The sequence below is a fragment of the Chelonia mydas genome, chromosome 4 (assembly GCF_015237465.2).
Source record: "Chelonia mydas isolate rCheMyd1 chromosome 4, rCheMyd1.pri.v2, whole genome shotgun sequence".
Lineage (NCBI taxonomy): Eukaryota > Metazoa > Chordata > Testudines > Cheloniidae > Chelonia > Chelonia mydas.
In genome coordinates, this window is record NC_057852.1 from 93427118 (window position 1) to 93445683 (window position 18566).

An 18566-nucleotide genomic window follows, 5' to 3' on the forward strand; every position below is an offset into this window, starting at 1 on the left:
ATAATAGCATATGGGTCTTGCAGCCAGTGCTATCTGTGTGCAGAGAGAGCGCCCAGGATCTGGGGTACAAATAAATGCATATTTGCCAGGTGTAATAGTAAAATAACAAGTTTTATATGGCAGTGAACTGGTCTGAAGACAAAGTATTATGAAAGGCTGAATTCCAAAGGGAAAGTCTAAAACTAGAGGTAATCCCAAAACATGAAGCAAACCCACTGAAATATATACTTGGACAAGGCTATCACTGTATAGCTGTACTTCATTTGTACACAGCGGTTTGAAACGTGTCTGTCTGGAACTGAATATGTTAGACTGAGTGAGTTTCTTCTGCTTTTTGGTAATTGAATTGTTCTGTGTCTGACAGTGGTAGTGCTTATTTTGTTTATTTGGCATCCTCCCAAGCTTCAGGTTCTGTAGGAAGAGGAAGAATTGAAACCTGTTCACAATATTTTCTCTTTTGAAAAGCTGACTCTCTTTTCCTGCAGATGGCAGCTCCCAGTGCTACAGAACTGCTGAAGTTCTCACACGTCTTTGTGTATGCCCACTTTCCGTCTCTCTCTCTTGTTCTTACTCTTACTTTTTTCATTGTTTAATTTCTCTGCATTAAAATCATTTCTAGAGTCCCATGTGTATTTCCGTTTTTAATGAGGGAGAGAAAACAAAGAAAAAACTACTGAATAATTATAAAAACAAAGCTGAGTGCTTGAGGGCCTGTGGTTTACACATATGAGGACAAATCTTCAGTTGGTGTAAATCAGCATAGCTCCATTGAACTCAGTGTCGAACATTACTGTCTGGAATTTCTGTATGAGGAAAGCTCAAGAGAGTCTGGCTATGCCAGCTAGGGTTCTTGGGTTCTTATCATGATCAGCATTATTATCAAAGGGTACCGACGAGCCTAAAAAAATCAGAATGGACACTTAGGGTATGTCTACACTACAATAGAAGACCAGTGACTGGCGTGGGTCAGCTGACTTGGGCTGCCGGACTATAAAATTGTAATGTAGAATTTGGCTTAGGCTGGAACTGGGCTCTGGTATCCGTCCCTCTTGCAGGGTCTCGGAGTCTCGTCTCCAGTGTAAGCCCAAATGGCTACACTACAATTTTATAGTCCTGCAGCCCAAGCCCTGTGAGCCCGAGTTAGCTGACCTGGGCTAGCTGCAGCTGTGCTGCGGGTCTTTTATTGCAGTGTAAACATGCATCCTCTGTCTATCACTAGGAGGATCATCAACCAGCAAGACTGTTGCAATCTCTCTGCCATACCCAGAACAAAAACCAAAGTGAAAGAATCAGAGAAATCATAGGATAACAGATGATACCAGAATTGCCTTACTTCTTGTTTCTCAATAACCTAACCCTAAATGGGAAGGTTAGGGACAAGACTGTAATGGTGATTTGTCAGGCAAGAGACTTCCAGCTGCATATATGTAGGAAGCTGGCAACACGCTATCCTTCAGGGAAGTGTTAACAGTCTCTGCAATTTTGGTCTCTGCTAGATTTTATTAGCCCTTAGCTCCTCCATGACCTCTAGAGCTTTCTCAAATGAAAATGACTGAAACTCAGCTAGGTGATATGTTGTATTTCTTTCTCCACCTGCACTATAGCCACAGCATAGGATTTAAATTTACTTATCACTATCAGACTCTGAACATGATTTCTTCCATCAATGCTTTAGCCTCCTCTCTTCACGCCCCATTTGCCGATTGGGGATATCAAACTGGAAAAGTGTGTTCCTTTCTTTGACAAAATAAATGTAAGGGACAGGATTATATTATTTCTTGAATTTTATTCCCCTTGGTGGTTTTATTTGGATTACATGGACAATTTTTCTGAATCACTTGCTAAGTGTTGTGTACAGCTTCTATTATTGCAATGGAAATATCTTTCCCGTCTCGTGGTCTTTGTTCTGCACAAATCTCCCTCCTACTGTTTCCTTTGTACTTTCTCCCACTCTGCTCTTCATGTCTTGCTCAATGCTGCACCCCAGGCTTGAAACACTCACCTACTTCTTGTATAATAAACAGCCCCAAGCATCCCATGCAGCAAGTGTTAAGCCAGTGTCCTAACAACACATAGAATAACACATTCACACTCTGTATGACCGCATCCACCTTTAAGGGAAGCTAGAATTGCTGAACATACTCATCTTTTCCTGTCTCCCGGTCATTGAAGATGCATTAATGCTGGCAGTTTTAGTTCCTTTTATTTTTAGTTTATGTTGGCAGTGCTATTAGTTTTGCAATAAAGTTCCTGTGGGAGGGTTGGGGCTCCCCTGAGCCCCCAGCAGACCCCAATTTAAGTTGTTTATAATGTCCTTCCCCGTTTGCAGCTCATGAGGGGTTCTCCAAATAAAATCAAACGAACGAAAGAAAGGTCCTTTTCTCTCTCTTTCCCTTGAGCGAGAGGGGAATCAGAGTAAAAGAAAAGAAAGGCAAAGGTGGACTGTCTCTTAGGCAGTCTTTTGGGGTCACCCCTTTGGGGCTTGGCTTATCAGCTGGTATTGTGTCTTTAATTAGGGTCTACATACAGCTTCTTCTCTTAGGGTACCCTACTTTTGAACTTGTCCAGGTGGTTTTTAAGGGCAGTGAGGCCTGCGACTGTCTCCCTCTTGGTTGATCTGTCTCTGTGGTCAGCAGTCTTTGAGATGTAGCAATCTTCTTCCTGTTCACAACCCCTTCCTATGGTGGTGGTCCATTTTTAAGCTTCCATGCTCCAGGCAGAGTAAGTCTTACAAGCGTGCCTCGTTAGTGCTGAATGAGCTCAGAATAGCTTGCTAGTCTCCTCTCTACAGGAGTAAGAGTGGGCCCCGTCATAGTGCTCCTTGGCAAAGTGGGTATTTTCCCTTTTGCTATCCTCTGAAGTGGACTGTGTGAGCAGCCCCAACAGTCTGCATGTCCCACTCCTTTCAGAGGGGCCCGGTTATGGAGTGAAATTTAAGGGAGAAAAACCAGGCCCAGAAACAGCAGGGCGCAGTGACTCTTGTTGCAGTGTTAGGCAGACCCACCATATTTAGATATGAACATCAAACAAGCAGGAAAAGCTTGTAGCTCATTTCAGACTCCATAGATAAGCAGAAACAAATTTCCAGAAAGTTAATCTGTCCTACACATAACAAATCATTGACACAGGCACCCACTCCAATTCAGGTTTTAGGGCACATTTAATAAATAATCTCCAATGAATATTTTTACAGTTTATAAATAGATTTTGCATGTAACTTAACAGCAATAATGTTCAGTTGGTTATATCAATGAAAATTAACAATATATAGTCCTGTGCTGCATGTATACTGTAAGGCCAGCATAATTATATATTCTCAAGCAATTTAAATATTATTTTTCCCTATCAGTCTTAGACTATGATGGCAGTTTTAGGAAAATAATTAAGTAGTCCTCCTAATTATTTATGCCCTGAAGTTGCAAATCATGGACACTTTTTGTTCTAAAATGCTGACAAAATATTTTCTTAATATTTCCCATAGATGCATACACAACTTCAGAAGTGACCTACATTTGGACTTACAATGCATCTGATTCTGTACAGGTTGCACCGGATGGCTCTAGATTGAATCAGTATGATTTGCTAGGCCAAACAGTTGGAAAGGAGACAGTTAAATCGAGTACAGGTTAGTAAAATGCATTGGAAGAAAAGGATAGTTGCTTTATAATAATAAGCATAAGATGCTGGTGGTATTATGTCATTAGACTGCCAAAACCAGTATTGGCAGTAATAAGATTACTCCATTTCAGTAATATTGTATATTATGAGCAGCCTGTAAAAACAATTTGCTAATTCCTTGAAGCTTAATGAAATTACAAGTAGCAGTGGAGGTAAACCGCTCCCTATCGCCGTTTCCATAGGGCTCCCGTGAAACCTAATATCAAGGGTTTGTATGAATCTTTATAACTCAAACCTTGGTTAAGGTGAAAGATGGGAAGTGTCATTTTCAGTCTACTACCTTCATTGTATGATTTGATTTTTTTTTTCCTCCTGGACAATGGATTATTAGCATTGCCTATTGGTATGTCCCACAGGCTCATACATGTAGTTGACCCTTGCATCTGCATAGAGCCCTATTGACTTCAGTGGGGCTTTGCATGTCCACCAGTATCTGCCCATGTATATGAACGTGCAAGATCGCCAAAGGTCTTTGTGATGGCACACGGTTTTTTCTTTGTAAATATAGTATAAAAATTCGCTTCTAGAATATATTGTGCAGGACAAATGTTGGATCCACGTTTGCTCTCATTGAACCCCATGACAACACTTTCCTTGAATTCAGTGACAGTAGGATACAGCCCACAGAGTCAAAGTCAAAAAGTTCATTTACATTCAGTAGGATTTTTCTGCCTAAATAGCTTTGTAGGCTGCATCTACAGCACATTTGTTTCACATAGATTTACCATGCTACCTTTAATTGCCAGGAAAATGAATTGTCTATAGAGGCTAATAGTTCATTTTATAGGGTTTTTTGTTTTTCTCTTTCACATACTAGGTGAATATACAGTAATGACCGCTCATTTTCACTTAAAGAGAAAAATTGGTTATTTTGTGATTCAGACTTACCTCCCCTGCATCATGACAGTCATTCTCTCCCAAGTGTCGTTCTGGCTGAACAGAGAATCTGTACCTGCAAGAACAGTCTTTGGTGAGTATTCTGAGGAACACATGGCATGTGCATTAGGCAACTTCTGCAGCGGTCAGTAAGCATTTCTGAAACCAGCTGAAGCCCATTTAGTTCTTTATATAGGGTGGCTTGCCCTGTATGGGCTGGAGGGCCTGGGGCTGGCCAACCCTGCTGACTGAAAGAGTGGAATCAGATGATTCCCCTATTAAAAGCACTCAGAAGTGGCAAGCATGTGTGTGTGCTTAGGGAGAGCAGAGACTTTCAGGAGCGAGCAGAGTCTTGGGATTTGGGACTAAGACTCTAGCTAGGAAGGGCTGGGGGTGGCCTGCTGAGGCTGGGGAGACCCTGAGAAATCATGTTTGTTGGACTTTGTTTTATTTTGAGTTTACTTTCTGTGCATAAACCCACAGCCCAAGGAGGGTTCTTTTGACCACAGAAGAAGTCTGCGTAAGGGGCCCTGAAAAGGAGGGAGCAGAGGTGGGGTTCCACAGATTGACCTCTGGCTATGAGGGGTGCTCAGGAGGCAGAGGAACTTGTTACAAAGATCCTTTCTGATTCAAGTTCATTATAGAAAGTGACAAAGTGCTGTTGTTTGTAGACCATAGACCCTTCAGGTGCAGGCTACAGGTCTCCTGACAGCCCTTTCAGGAGAATTAGCATATGAAAGTGGCATATAGATATTTCCTTGACTGTTTTTTTTTTTAAGGAATCAGTTTGCATATAAAGTAATAAGGTTCTAATCTTGAATGTTTTCAAGTTAAATATTGTATTTATATTGAGGTTTGGTTCTGAAAGATTTCATCTATACTATCAACAAGTGTTAGTGTGGTGTTGGTGTATATATACTTCTAGCTCTATTTATAAACTAAGCAGAATGGAAGTCCCACTTCATTTCAAAATATTGCAGTGTGCAAACTACAGTTCTTTTTCTAGTGAACATGTGCTTCTAGGCCAAATCCTTCTCCTTCAGCCAAACCAGAATGTGATGCAAGGAGGGAGGTAGTGAATGAGTTCAGCAGTTGAGATCAAGGAGTTTTGTCTCTCTAATACACTTACATGCCCTCTGTTACTGAAGTATCTAAGTGCCTCACAATTTCGAACGTATTTATCTGCACCCCGATAAGGTAGAGGAGGACTATTATCTCCATTTTACAGATAGGGAACTAAGGCACAGAGAGACTACATGACTTAGAGTCATAGAAATGTGGGGCTGGAAGGGATCTTGAGGTCACCTAGTCCAGCCCCCTGTGCTGATACAAGACCCAACATACCTACTCCATCCCAGAATGATGTTTGTCTAACCTGTTCTTAAAAAACTTCCAGTGATGAGTATTCCATTATTTCCCTTGGAAGCCTATTCCAGTACTTATCTATTCTTATAGCTAGAAAGGTTTTCCTAATATCTAACCTAAATCTTCCTTACTGCAGATTAAGCCCATTACTACTTGTCCTACCTTCAATGGACGTGGAGAACAACTGATTACTGTCCTCTTCATAACCACCTTTAACAGATTTGAAGACTGTTGTTAGTTCCCCCTTCAGTCTTTTTCCCTCTCAAAACTAAACATACTCAGTTTTTTTAAATCTTTCCTCATAGGTCAGGTTTTCTAACCCTTTTATCATTTTTGTTGCTGTTCTCTGGACTCTCCACATTGTTCCTTAAGTGTGGCACCCAGAATTGGTCATTGTACTCCAGCTGAGGCCTCACCAGTGCCAAGTAAAGACCATTACTTCCTGTGTATTACATATGACGCTCCAGTTAATATGCCTCAGAATATTAGCTGTTTTTGCAACTGCATCCCCTTGTTGATTAATATTCGATTTGTGATCCACTGTAACTCCCAGATCTTTTTCAGAAGTACTATTGCCTAGCCAGTTATTCCCCATTTTGTAGTTCCTTTCTAGGTGAAGTATTTTCCATCTTTGTTGAATTTCATCTTGCTGATTTCATTCCAATTCTCCAATTTGTCAACATCATTTTCAATTCTAATCCTGTCCTCCAAAGTGCTAGCTTGGTTCCATACACAAATTTTGTAAGCATATTCTCCACTTCATTATCCAAGTCATTAATGAAAACATTAAATAGCACCAGACTAAGGACAGACCCCTGTGAGACCTTGTTAGATGTGTCCTACCAGTTTGATAGCGAACCATTGGTAACTACTCTTCTAGTATAATTCTTCAAGCAGTTGTGCACCCACCTTAGAGTAATTTTATCTAGTCACGAGGCTGTGACAAAAGCCTTACCAAAATCAAGATGTATGACACCTACAATTCCCCCCTCCCTCCCATCCACAAGGTCATTAATCTGGTCAAAGAAAGGAATTAGGCTGGTTTGGCATGATTTGTTTTTGACAAGTTCATGTTGGCTATTCCTTATTACCCTGTCTAGGTGTTTACAAATGGATTTTTAAAATATTTTGTTTCACTATCTTTCCATGTATCAAAGTTAGACTGACTGATCTATAATTCCTTGAGTCCTCTTTTTTTCCCATTTTAAAGACAGGCACTATGTTTTCCATTTTTCAGTCCTTTGGGACCTCATCCATCCTCCGTGAGTTCTCTAAATTGATCAATCACTAATGTTTCTGAGATTGCTTCAGATAGTTTCGTAAGTACCTTAGTGTTCAGAGTTCCATTTATGTCCTGCTAGTGTGATTTATTGATTTAGAAGTAAACTGTGCTTATGAATAAAAGGGAAAATATTATTACCCTTTGAAAATGAGATCACTTATTTGTCTAATATGGAGTTAGATGCCTACATTTGAAAATGTTAGCCAAGGTATTTTATGTTTCTGTAAGAATATTTCTTCTTTGCTATTCCATAGATATAATCGAGTATCTTTATAATAATATTTTCTACTAGCCTAGCATGGCATTGCTACCCTTACTCCTGTGCCGCTGATAGCGGCAGCGCTGCCTTCAGAGCTGGATGCCTGGCCAGCAGCCACTGCTCTCTGGCCACTGAACTTTGAAGGCAGCAGCTGCTGTTCTGTTCGCTCTGCCTTCGCAGCTGAGTGGCTGGAGAGCAGCAGCTGCTGGCTGGGCGCCCAGCTCTGAAGGCAGTGCCGGCATCAGCAACAGAACAGAAGTAAGGGTGGCATGGTTCAGAGGCAGATTAAGGTTTCCTGGGGCCCTGGGCCAGAGCAAGTGAGGGGCCCCTCCCCACCCCTTCTGTCTGCGGTGCCCTCCCCTGTTCTGCCCCTTCTGCCTGTGGCGCTGCCCACAGCCCCACCCCTTTCTGCCCCTTCCCAAGGACCCTGCCCCTGTTCCACCCAGGGGCCCCCAATTCTGCCCACCCTACAACCTGTTTGCTCCTTTCTGCCCCCCGAGCCCCAAGACTAGAGAAGCTTTGTCCCTGCACCATGGCCATGGGGCCATAGTGGGGAGCCAGAGGTCCTCTAGTCCCAGGGACGCAGTGGGGGTCCGGGTGCTGGGGCTTCCACTGCCACCCGCCGCGGTTCTGCAGGGGACCAGGGTCACGGCTCTGGGGCTCCTCCCTCCCCGCTTGCCTGGCGCTCCAGCCAGAGAGCTGGGTAAGGCACAGGGGCTTCGCCTGCCACCCTGTAGCTTCTGCCAGGAACGGGGTTGGAGTACAGCGGGCTTTCTCTGCTGGAGGCAGGACTGGGGGTTGCTGGGGGACTTCCCTCATCCCATGGCTTCTGCTGGGGACGGGTAGGGTGGATGCTGCAGGGGTCTTCCCCCATCCCGCGGCTTCTGCCGGCTATAGGATTGGGGGACACAGGGGCTTCCCCCGTCACACCCGGTGGGCAACAGAAGCCAGTGGCCTCCCAGTTGGCCGAGGCCCCTGGGCTTGGGCCCAGTGGCTAATCCAGTGCTGTACCCATTGCTCTGGGAGGAGTGGCTACGGGAAGGCTAAGGCAAATTTTGGGGTGCTCCTCCGAGCTCCTCTAGCACTATTCCAATCACCTTCAGAAAAGGCAAAGTGAGGAGCATCAAAAGGAAGTTGCATATAATGTTTTTGCACTTCAGCTAGCTTTATTTACTGTAGCAGTTATCCACATGTCCAGTGTATTGAGGGCACTCTCGAGTATTCATATTTGTACTAGAAATTAAACTGAAATGCGTTGATACTGAATTCTAGGACATTGTGAGTCTGTCTCCTGTACACTGAATAGGAGAGGGAAGAAAGGCCATCCAATCTGTCTTTTGGGGCCAAGGACCATTTGATGCTCATTTCTATGCATCACTACTAATTTTTATTTTTATTTGATTTCTGATTTGGAGCTACATCTGTTAGTTCATGCATGTAATGCTAAGATATAGATAGGGTTCAGACTAATACAGAGCTTCTCAAAATGTTTACAAGGTGGAATACTTTTTAATAGCAAGATTTTCTCCTAAACCATCTCCTGTCCTATATGCAGTAGTGTAAACCACATTCCACTCCCATTGCAATCATATAATATCCTACTGCAGATACACTTCTTTAAAAGAATCACTGCCCAAGTGCAGGAATGGATAGGAGATGGGGCTGCTGCACAAGTATAAATGAGGGAAGTATTTGGCCTGGAAAACCTTTATTTCTGGTTGTGAGGCACAAGAAAGGAAAAAACCAGCTTGGTTTTCAGATCACAGATTGGGTTTGCAGGGCTGACAGTTAGAAAAGACATCTTCATACTTATAAACTAAGTATATTTGACATAAAATCATTGAAACATTAAACATGAAATCCCACAATGTCATTTTTATAGACTAGAACCATATTTTAAACAGTAAAATTAGAAAATGCCAAAATTAAGGTTTTGTCTATCACTGTTTGTGGCCATCTTACTGTCTGACATAAAAGAAAAGAAGCATTTCTTGCCACTGATTTGGTGCCATATCTGCAACATGATTGGGAAAGGGTTAGGATACTATTGTCTGAGGTCAGGTGTAGTTGGAGACTGTTCATCTCCTTATCAACCTTCTCTCTTATGAAAGAGTGATTAGTCATTGGGCAATGTTTATGAGGCCTGTTGAGTTGGTAGCATTGTTCAGACTGTTGCATGATTGAAGGCAGGAGACTGCTTTCCTCAAAAGAGGTGTTGTCTGTGTTACTTACCAGAGGGCCCATCCACTCATGACTCTCACACCAGTGTTACACCAGTGTTTCTTCTCTTAAATTAAAACTTGGGTAATGGAATGGAAAATCAGACCCTTAATATGCTGTTTAGAGCAACATGCATTCTATGTGCTTGCTAATGTACAGATGTGAATTTTCTTCCATCTTTGTATAGTACATGAAATATATGTGCTTCCTTTTACACTAGTTAGGCCTGATTCCTCAGCATTACTGATTTTTTCAGTCATAGTAGGTCCAACAGTGAGAAATAGGTAAATTATCTTTATACAATGCTTTGCCCTAAGGGAGACCTTATAATGCAGAAGGTTTTTACATTTTCATTAATCCTAATAATTCAAAATCTGTTGTCTGTTGATTGAAGAACAGAATGCCACAGATTTCCACATTGGAAGTCTGGCATTGCAATATAAATTCTCTTTATTTTTTTCTTCATTCAGTCTAGGTTATACAAATGTGATCATTTGGACATCATTCAATTTATTGAATAGATAAATAAAAGTCCAGAAACCTTCATTAACAGCTGTTTGGTGATTTTGCGATTTGAATAGGGTTTGGGATGCAAAGGGTGCAGCTGAACATTTTAGAGGAATTGGCAACCAGTAGCAGTTTATAGGATGTAAACTAATGACATTTAAAACAAGACTAGAAAAGGTCACCAACAAATCTTGAATTAGAATTCTGGAGAAGCCAATGTGGCTTCAAGAAAATTAGTCTTCTCCAAACATTATGAATTAAACAGAACATTGTTGGCTGCTGTATATATTTATAAAGGAATTCTTGTCATCTTATCTTTGAGAAGCAATTACTTCATAGATACCTGTGTATAATGAAATTGATTTATCTGAATTACCTGAATAGTAGTACAGTTTGTATGTATTACTTCTAAGTTTAAGGTGCGGTGTCCCCTTCTCTCTTTTGGGGAAGGAATCAAAAGTAATCAGCAAAGTTCTTTGAGCCAGATAATAGAAATCTAAGAAGGGAAATAAATGCTTGAACAAGCATTTAATGCATATCAGCATGTTTTCATAAAGTATTTATTCTGCATTGCCACGGTGTACAGTGGGATAGCTCCCACCTGACACAACAGGTATTGCTGTTGATTTTGCAACTATTGCTACCTCCCTAATAGGTGGATTCTAAAAACAGAAATATCTGATGTGTGGCATGATGCCTGGAAACTATGTGCAATAAGCAATAAACTTCTAGAGAAGTCCTCTTAATCACTGCGGGGAAGAGAAGAATGGAGGTTGTCTGCCTAGCCTCCTTTTGCCTTCACAATCCTCTCAGAGAATGAGATTCCTTGCTTAGGGTCTGAAGGGGGACAGAGACAGCGAAGGCAGAAGGGGACTGAACAGACCCACTCTCTGCTTCCTTTCCTTTCCCAATGGTGCTTAAAAGTACCTTGCCAGTAGAGGAAACATACATGGTGGAGCCCCATTCTGCAAAGCCTGGACTACTGATTTCCAGTGATGGAGGATCTTGCTGAGTTTCCGTCAGAATTCTCCATTCTTTGTTTGATGCTGATATTCCTTCCTGTAATCCTGTGAAGTTAATATTTATTGCTGCTCTTTTAGGGATCTGGTTTTATTTCCTCTTAGCAACTGTAACCAGTTATAACAAATATTTTTTGTTTGTAATATTTGAATTGTGAGCTATGAGATGCTATTAGTAATTCTTTTTTGTCACTGAGGCTCTTTTGACTACATGTCAATATTAGTGTGGATATATTTATCTCTGGTATGTGTACAACTTTGTATTGTTTCTTATCCAGGAGAAAGACCCATTTTTAATGGCATTCCAGAGATGGAAGTGTTAAGGGTGCCTGAGTGTAACTTTGGTGACTCTGGTTGGGTAGGGTTGATTTACTAGGGGAATTGTTGGTGTATTTGTGTCATTAGGTGGATTTATATTGGCATATGGCTTTTTTCTATATATCCTGTTTTTTGTATTGTTTTGAGTATGGCTTTATCATCCACTATTGGGGTTTCATGAAGCGCAAAGTATTTTTGTTTGTTTTCCCTGTTTTGTTCAGTGTTTAAACACAAATAGTAGATCTGAAAGTTTCAATTAATTTGTCATACTATAATATTATCCATTTTACCTCAGTGAGAAATTGACCAGCTTACCTCACTTAATAATTGTACGTGGAAGTGAGACAGCCACTAGCAAAGATACCTGCAATCTCCTATTGTCCCCCATGGGAGAGAAACCACAGGCTGTACTTAGTCAGAATGGCTGCCAAACATGTATAGTCTTTGACAGTGGACACAAAAGACTACTCCTTGGAAAGATAGCCATTAATTCTTTTCCATTGTTTGCAATGCAGTTGAAGCCAGGCTGACCTCAGAAAAGTTGACCATCCCTTGGGTTCTCTGGTTGGGAAACTGGGCAGGAAACTGTGAGGAGGCAGGGATTATTGGCACTGCAAATGCTCATCAACATGTCCTTTTTGCTGTACTGCTGCAAAGTGATTTGACACACTCCATAAAGCAAACTAGTTAATTTAGTTGCCTCGCTGTGGGGTTTTCTCCCAAAAGTCTGATTGATCAAAAAATGAAAAAAAAAATCTGTATGTATTTTCAAGACTGTATCTTCAGACATTTTTCACCAAAATTTTATTTAAAAAAAAAAGTGAATCAAAACTAGGTTACAAAGGAAAAGTCTGCTGCCACCTTCCATATGGTGCATCTAGTATGCCACCATGCTATATGATCATTATGTAAACATTTTTATAATTCTTAGAAATGTACTGTAAGATGTTCCTGTTCTCAATCTTATTCAATTTCAAAATTCAGTTAAAATTGCCGACATTTTCTTTTTTTCCACCCTCTACAGGAGTAACAACTGTGTTGACAATGACAACGTTGAGCATCAGTGCACGAAATTCCCTCCCCAAAGTAGCTTATGCAACAGCCATGGATTGGTTTATTGCTGTTTGTTATGCATTTGTATTCTCTGCATTGATAGAATTTGCCACTGTAAATTACTTCACAAAACGAGGATGGGCATGGGATGGAAAAAGCGTAGTCAATGATAAGGTAAATGATAATGAAACACATTTATATTTCCAGTCAATTCTAAGAAAACATTTAACAGATATTTTGGTAGTTGCTTATTACTGAAAAATACTTGAAATTTCAAACCAATAGAAAGATTATGTCTTGTGAGATGAAAGTAGGTGTGGATAGAAAGATATTGTAAAGTGTGTGCTCAAATTGCCAACCTCTCGCAGAAATTGAACTGCATACAAGAACTTTCTCTAGCAGGCTGTCCTTGGAGAAATGATTATTGTGTCAAGGCTCTCGCCACATTAATCAATAGCCTATTTGAGTCTCGTTAAATGTCAAAAATATAAAACCTGAGGTTACACCACATTATGCTCCTGAGTCCTTCATGTGGAAATGAATAAAATCAGAGTAATATTTCTGTAAAAAATCTTTATTCAGATGTATTGAAAATAACTGTAACCCTTCTGCCGGTCAGAGTTGGCAGCAAGAAGGGCCGGGTTCAGTATCTAGGGGTTCCATTCCAATAACACAATGCAAAATCGGCTCGAGCCCCGACCCAGTGACCTGGGACAAATATATACCGCCCCCGCTGGGCGCCTCCAAGAGGCAATACTTCCCCTCTCGCAAGCACAGAGTCTGAGTGTTGCAAAAGCCTTTTAATAACATAGAGAAACAATGTGGCATTATGTTGTGGAAACACCACCAACAGGATTCATAACACAACCCATGAGCAAAAAACCCACCCCAAGCAAATTGGGGCATGTCCTTTCCCTTTGGTTCTTGAGTCCAGCAACCCAAAGTCACAAAAGTCCAACAAACCAAAAGTCTCTGTCCCTGGTCAGGTTTCAGAGTAGCAGCCGTGTTAGTCTGTATTCGCAAAAAGAAAAGGAGCACTTGTGGCACCTTAGAGACTAACCAATTTATTTGAGCATAAGCTTTCGTGAGCTACAGCTCACTTCATCAGATGCATCCGATGAAGTGAGCTGTAGCTCACGAAAGCTTATGCTCAAATAAATTGGTTAGTCTCTAAGGTGCCACAAGTGCTCCTTTTCTTTTTGTCCCTGGTCAGTGCAGCACCAGAGTTCGAAAGTTTATCTGCAGAGTTTTACCTCCCAATCTGGGTGGAGATGGGAGGGGGGGTTAAGGGGTCCAAAGCCAATTGCCCCACCTCTCCATGGGGCTCTGCTCCACTCCACACTCCGCTCCACTCCACACTCCAGTCATCCCACAAACTGCTCTGCTTCACCAGCCGCTCTGCTCTGCCAGCCACTCTGCTCTGCCAGCCATCCCATGAGCCGCTCCAGCTGTTCCGCAAACTGCTCTGCTCCAAGAGCCGCTCTGCTCTGCCAGCTTTCCCGCAAACTGCTCCACAATATATCTTCAGGCTCCCCCACTACTTAACACAACACTCCGTGATTTCAGCTCTTAGTAAGTTTAGCTCTTTTGTGATTTCAGCTTGTAGTAGGGGAGCCTCAGAGCTGGTGCGCCATTGGCCCAAAGTGAATTCAGCTCAGCAGCCTGTAACTAGACTCCTAATGGAATCAAAATTAACTCTGATATTCCACAGTGGAGAGAGGAGGAAGTGCAATTAGCGTAAGGGGCCCATACCACCAGGTATTAATACCTGTCCTCAGCCTCTCTCAATTCACTGAGTTTTGGAACCCATGTTCCTTGCCTAGCGAGTGCTACTTAGTTGATGGCAAGTCCCTCCATCATAACAAAAGGCCAAGTACAGTTCCACTGTCTTTGATTCACATAATCAGGATAATAATTTATTCTTCCTGCCCCAATAACAGAGAAACTGGGGATCCCACAGCAGCCAGAGTGACCATTTGGGCAGCTGTGGGCTCATGCTAGGCTGGGTGGGTGTGCCTATGCAAATAAGATCAGCCCCTGAAGTTCTTTTCCACAGCTTGCCACAACTCACCACCAGATGTCAGGGTAGAGCTCATCCTGACTCTGCTTACATCAGCTTCCTACACTTGCATCCATTACATTTCAGAACATTGGAGATACTGTCACAGTCACCCAACTTCTTTATTTCCTTATTTGTTTAATAGTTATCCATTTCCCTCTTGTGCTTTATCTGCATTACTGTGAAGAATGAGGGAGTTATATGTAGGGTTTTATTTATAAATATAATTTGCCCCTCAGGTTATGTCTGATATTAACCTGCCCAAATGCCAGGAGTTAAATCAAAGAGGGTGTTAAGAGGAAGCAAACAGGAACCAAAATAGTGGCTCCTTAACGGATTAAGGGGGGTAAACTTTTAATTAGGGAATGGCCCTGCTTGGCTCCCACCAGGCTGCATAGTTTACTCATCCTAAGGCTGAAGGCCTAGGATCAAAGGGGGTCCCAGAATCTTAAAGATGCTTCCCATGGGAATGAGAGGGGGCTGCCCAGGGAGTGTCAGGGAGAGCTAACAGTCAGACAAGGAGAGACACGTAAGCAAAGACCGCATGCTGCAGGCAGGAGAGTCTGCTCCTCCCAGCTAGAGATGGGAGTTAGCTGGGTTAAGGGGAATTTACAAGAATGTTCAAGGAAAGATTAAAGTGTAGGTAAGGGACAATATACTTGTGGGACTCTTTGCTCGTTAGCCCTTTGCTCTGTGTGCTTTCTACCTTTGGGTGAATGAATAATGCTTTTTTTTGAAGACGCTGTTTCTGGGTCACTTCAAACTTATATTGTCGTGGACACCTAAAGGGAAAAGGTTTACAGGTGCCAAACTCAACTGGAGCTGTTTAGCTAGCAGGTTGAGAAATCTGGGGTCGGGGAAGGGGCCTGCAGCCCAGAGACCCAGTCTCAGAGTGGCTGGATAGTGTGATTCCACTCAGAACAAGGTGCAGGAAGCTAGCTCTGTCACCTGAGGCGTGCACTCAAGAGAGGCTGTCCCTAACCATGGGACGTGCAATATCGGCAAATTCTAGGTGGACCAGAGTGTTGTGAGCAGCAGTGCAAGTAGGGCGGTCTGCTCCAGTACACCGTACCAGCAAGATATTTATAGCTGGTACGGCGCACCGGAAAGAGGAGCAGATTGTGGGGCTGCTGGGCGGCGCCACGCTGGCATCTTCTCCGGTGGAGCTGTACTGCCCCAGCCCTTCCATGCAGGATCTCTTCCCTCTGTCCAGCAGCCAGCCCCACTGGAGGACAGGGCTGGGGGAGGTACAGCTGCTGGCGATGCTGCCGGTGTTCTGCTCCTTTCCCTGCTGTGGTTCCCAGGAGAGCCCTGAACCGCAGGGCTCTCCCTGGAACCCCAGCAGGGAAAGGAGCCAAACATGGGGCTCCCGGGCGGCCCCATGCCGGCAGCTCCTCTGGTGTGGCTGCTGTACTGCCCCCAGCCCTGTCCTCCTGCAGGGCTGGCTGCTGTACAGAGGGGAGTCTCCAGCACAGCGGAAGGAGAACAGAGACCATCTCTCTCAGCCCCAAGATAAGTGGGGTGGATCATGGGGCAGGGATGGGGAGAACGTGGGGGCCCTGGGCTGGGGGCAGGGTGTTGAGTCACATGGAGGGTCACATGAGGAGGTCATGTGCCCCCCCATGGAGGGGAGGGGCGTACCAGTAAGAAATGGATTCCACTTGTATCACTGGTTGTGAGGAACTTTGCAAAAAATAATTAAAATTGAATATGGGCCTGGTATCTAAATCCCAGAAAGCGTGGAAAAATGCAAGCACATAATGCTCCTCTGACCAATTTAATTTCAGAAGATAAGGCCTGTTTAGTTTTTATGAATCTCGTACGCTACCTGAAATTTCTTCTCATCCATCTTATTACCCTAATCAGTGGCTTGGTCTGGCAAGGGTGCAAGTAAGTGCTGACCTATTAGTAGGACTTCTAAGCATGGTGGAGGAAGCTGAGAGTAGGAGGCAAGACAGCTGGGTAGGCTGGCAAGAATAGCCTCTTCAGACTAGGTCACAAGGCATTATGCAGCTAGGAATGAGAGAAAATTTTTCCTTAGAACTCAGGACACATTTTTCAGTGGCTGGCCCATGTGGCTGCTCTCCCTCTGAGTTTCTTTCAAGTGCAGCTCATAAACACACTCCAGACAAGCTGTAGGAGTACTGGACAATCATTAAAATGCCAGCACCGTACTCATGGTTTTTACTGATTTGGATTGCATTTAAACAGCTGTGCTCTGACCACATGGTGTCTCAGGTTCTGTTGCCCGTGGTCACGGCCGCTTTCTCCCTAAGCCATCAGTGCTGAGTTTAGTGCAGTTCCGGTTTGTTCATGGTGCTGATCCTTGTGCACATTTGTCTGCACTATGCAGAACCCTCTTTGCTCAAGTTCTCAGTAACAGCTCTTTTTGTGCTTCTACTGGCAGCTCTCATCAATCTGCAAGAGAGTCAAGAAAATGTCATTTGGGTCCCTGTGGCCATGTGGTTTGCTAAGGAAAGCGAGACTTCACTACAATCGTTACTTTGACTCTGATTCAATTTGCTTAATGTTCAGTTGAATATTAGGCTTTCTGAGATATAGAGAGTAGGTGTTAATGGTTTGCTGTTCTTTAGCATTCTTCAAATACCACAGAGCACTTTACAAACCTTCATAATGTAATTAAGCCTGTGTGAGCTCCGACGTATTCTCATTTTACAGATCAGGAAAAAAGACTTTAGTGAAGTAACTTGTTCGAGGTCACACGGTGAGACTGTGGCTAACCAGAAACAAGGACTTGCCATTCCTGACCCTCCAGTCCTGTGCTCTAGCGTCCAACATACATTTTATCCATTCGGTTAATTGTAACCTCTTGTTAGTTGAAAAGCTCAATCTCAAATTCCTTTTTTACACTATAGGACAAATTTCAAAGTAGGAGTCTAAGCAGCACTTTCAAAATAAGAATGCCATAATTAAACTGTTATCTTCATGCATTAAATAAGTAGTTGCATGCACAGAAACTTGGTTTGCATAAATAACTGCATATTTTTCACATGTAATCACCTTTTTTGTGCTTACAGGATCTGCATATTCTACAGGCACAACTTCGGCACTTGTTATTGAAAATATGGTCCTGTATATTTTACCCTGCAGACTCCTTGCCTATTGATAGCTTTTAGGCCCAAATCCAACACCCATATAAGTTAGTGGAAAGACTCACATTGATTTCAGTGGGCACTAAATTGAATCTTTAGTTTCCACAATGTGACTGCCTGCCTTCACAAACAAGCTGAAATTAGTATATGTTCTATTCTTAGTGCCAACAAATGACATCTGAATGAATCAATGCAAGACTGAATCTTCAGTCACACACTTGGTTTTATTGAAAGCATATAGTTATAACACACTGCCATTACGCTGTAATAGCAGTAGCTGAGACACTATGAGACTTACAATATCTTGCAATAAAAAGAAAAGGAGTACTTGTGGCACCTTAGAGACTAACCAGTTTATTTGAGCATGAGCTTTCGTGAGCTACAGCTCACTTCATCGGATGCATAGCATATCGTGGAAACTGCAGAAGACATTATATACACACAGAGACCATGAAACAAAACTTCCTCCCACCCCACTCCCCCGCTGGCAACAGCTTATCTAAAGTGATCATCAAGTAGAGCCATTTCCAGCACAAATCCAGGTTTTCTCACCCTTCCCCCCCCCACACACACACATACAAACTCACTCTCCTGCTGGCAACAGCCCATCCCCCTTTGAAACCCCTCTTTATAATGCGCATGATAATCAAGGTGGGTCACCTCCAGCACTAATCCAGGTTTTCTCACACACACCCCAAACACCCCCGCCTCCAAAAACCACACACACAAACTCATTCTCCTGCTGGCAACAGCTCATCTTACAATGTGCACAGCAATAATCCAAGTTTGGGGGATGGGCTGTTGCCAGCAGGAGAGT

The 18566-nt window shown here is 42.8% G+C and overlaps 1 protein-coding gene across 3 annotated transcripts in view; it reads left to right on the top strand.

Annotated features, from left to right (window-relative positions):
* GABRA2 (gamma-aminobutyric acid type A receptor subunit alpha2) overlaps positions 1–18566 on the top strand; it is a 93357-nt gene that overhangs the window by 62689 nt on the left and 12102 nt on the right. For 2 of the 3 annotated variants that reach the window (XM_043544407.1, XM_027831513.3), the window contains exons 7-9: positions 3482–3625; positions 4496–4648; positions 12549–12751. In XM_043544407.1, coding sequence (XP_043400342.1) covers positions 3482–3625; positions 4496–4648; positions 12549–12751 — 500 coding nt within the window. The remainder of the gene's footprint in view (positions 1–3481; positions 3626–4495; positions 4649–12548; positions 12752–18566) is intronic. The other variant, XM_037897845.2, reaches the window with a different exon arrangement.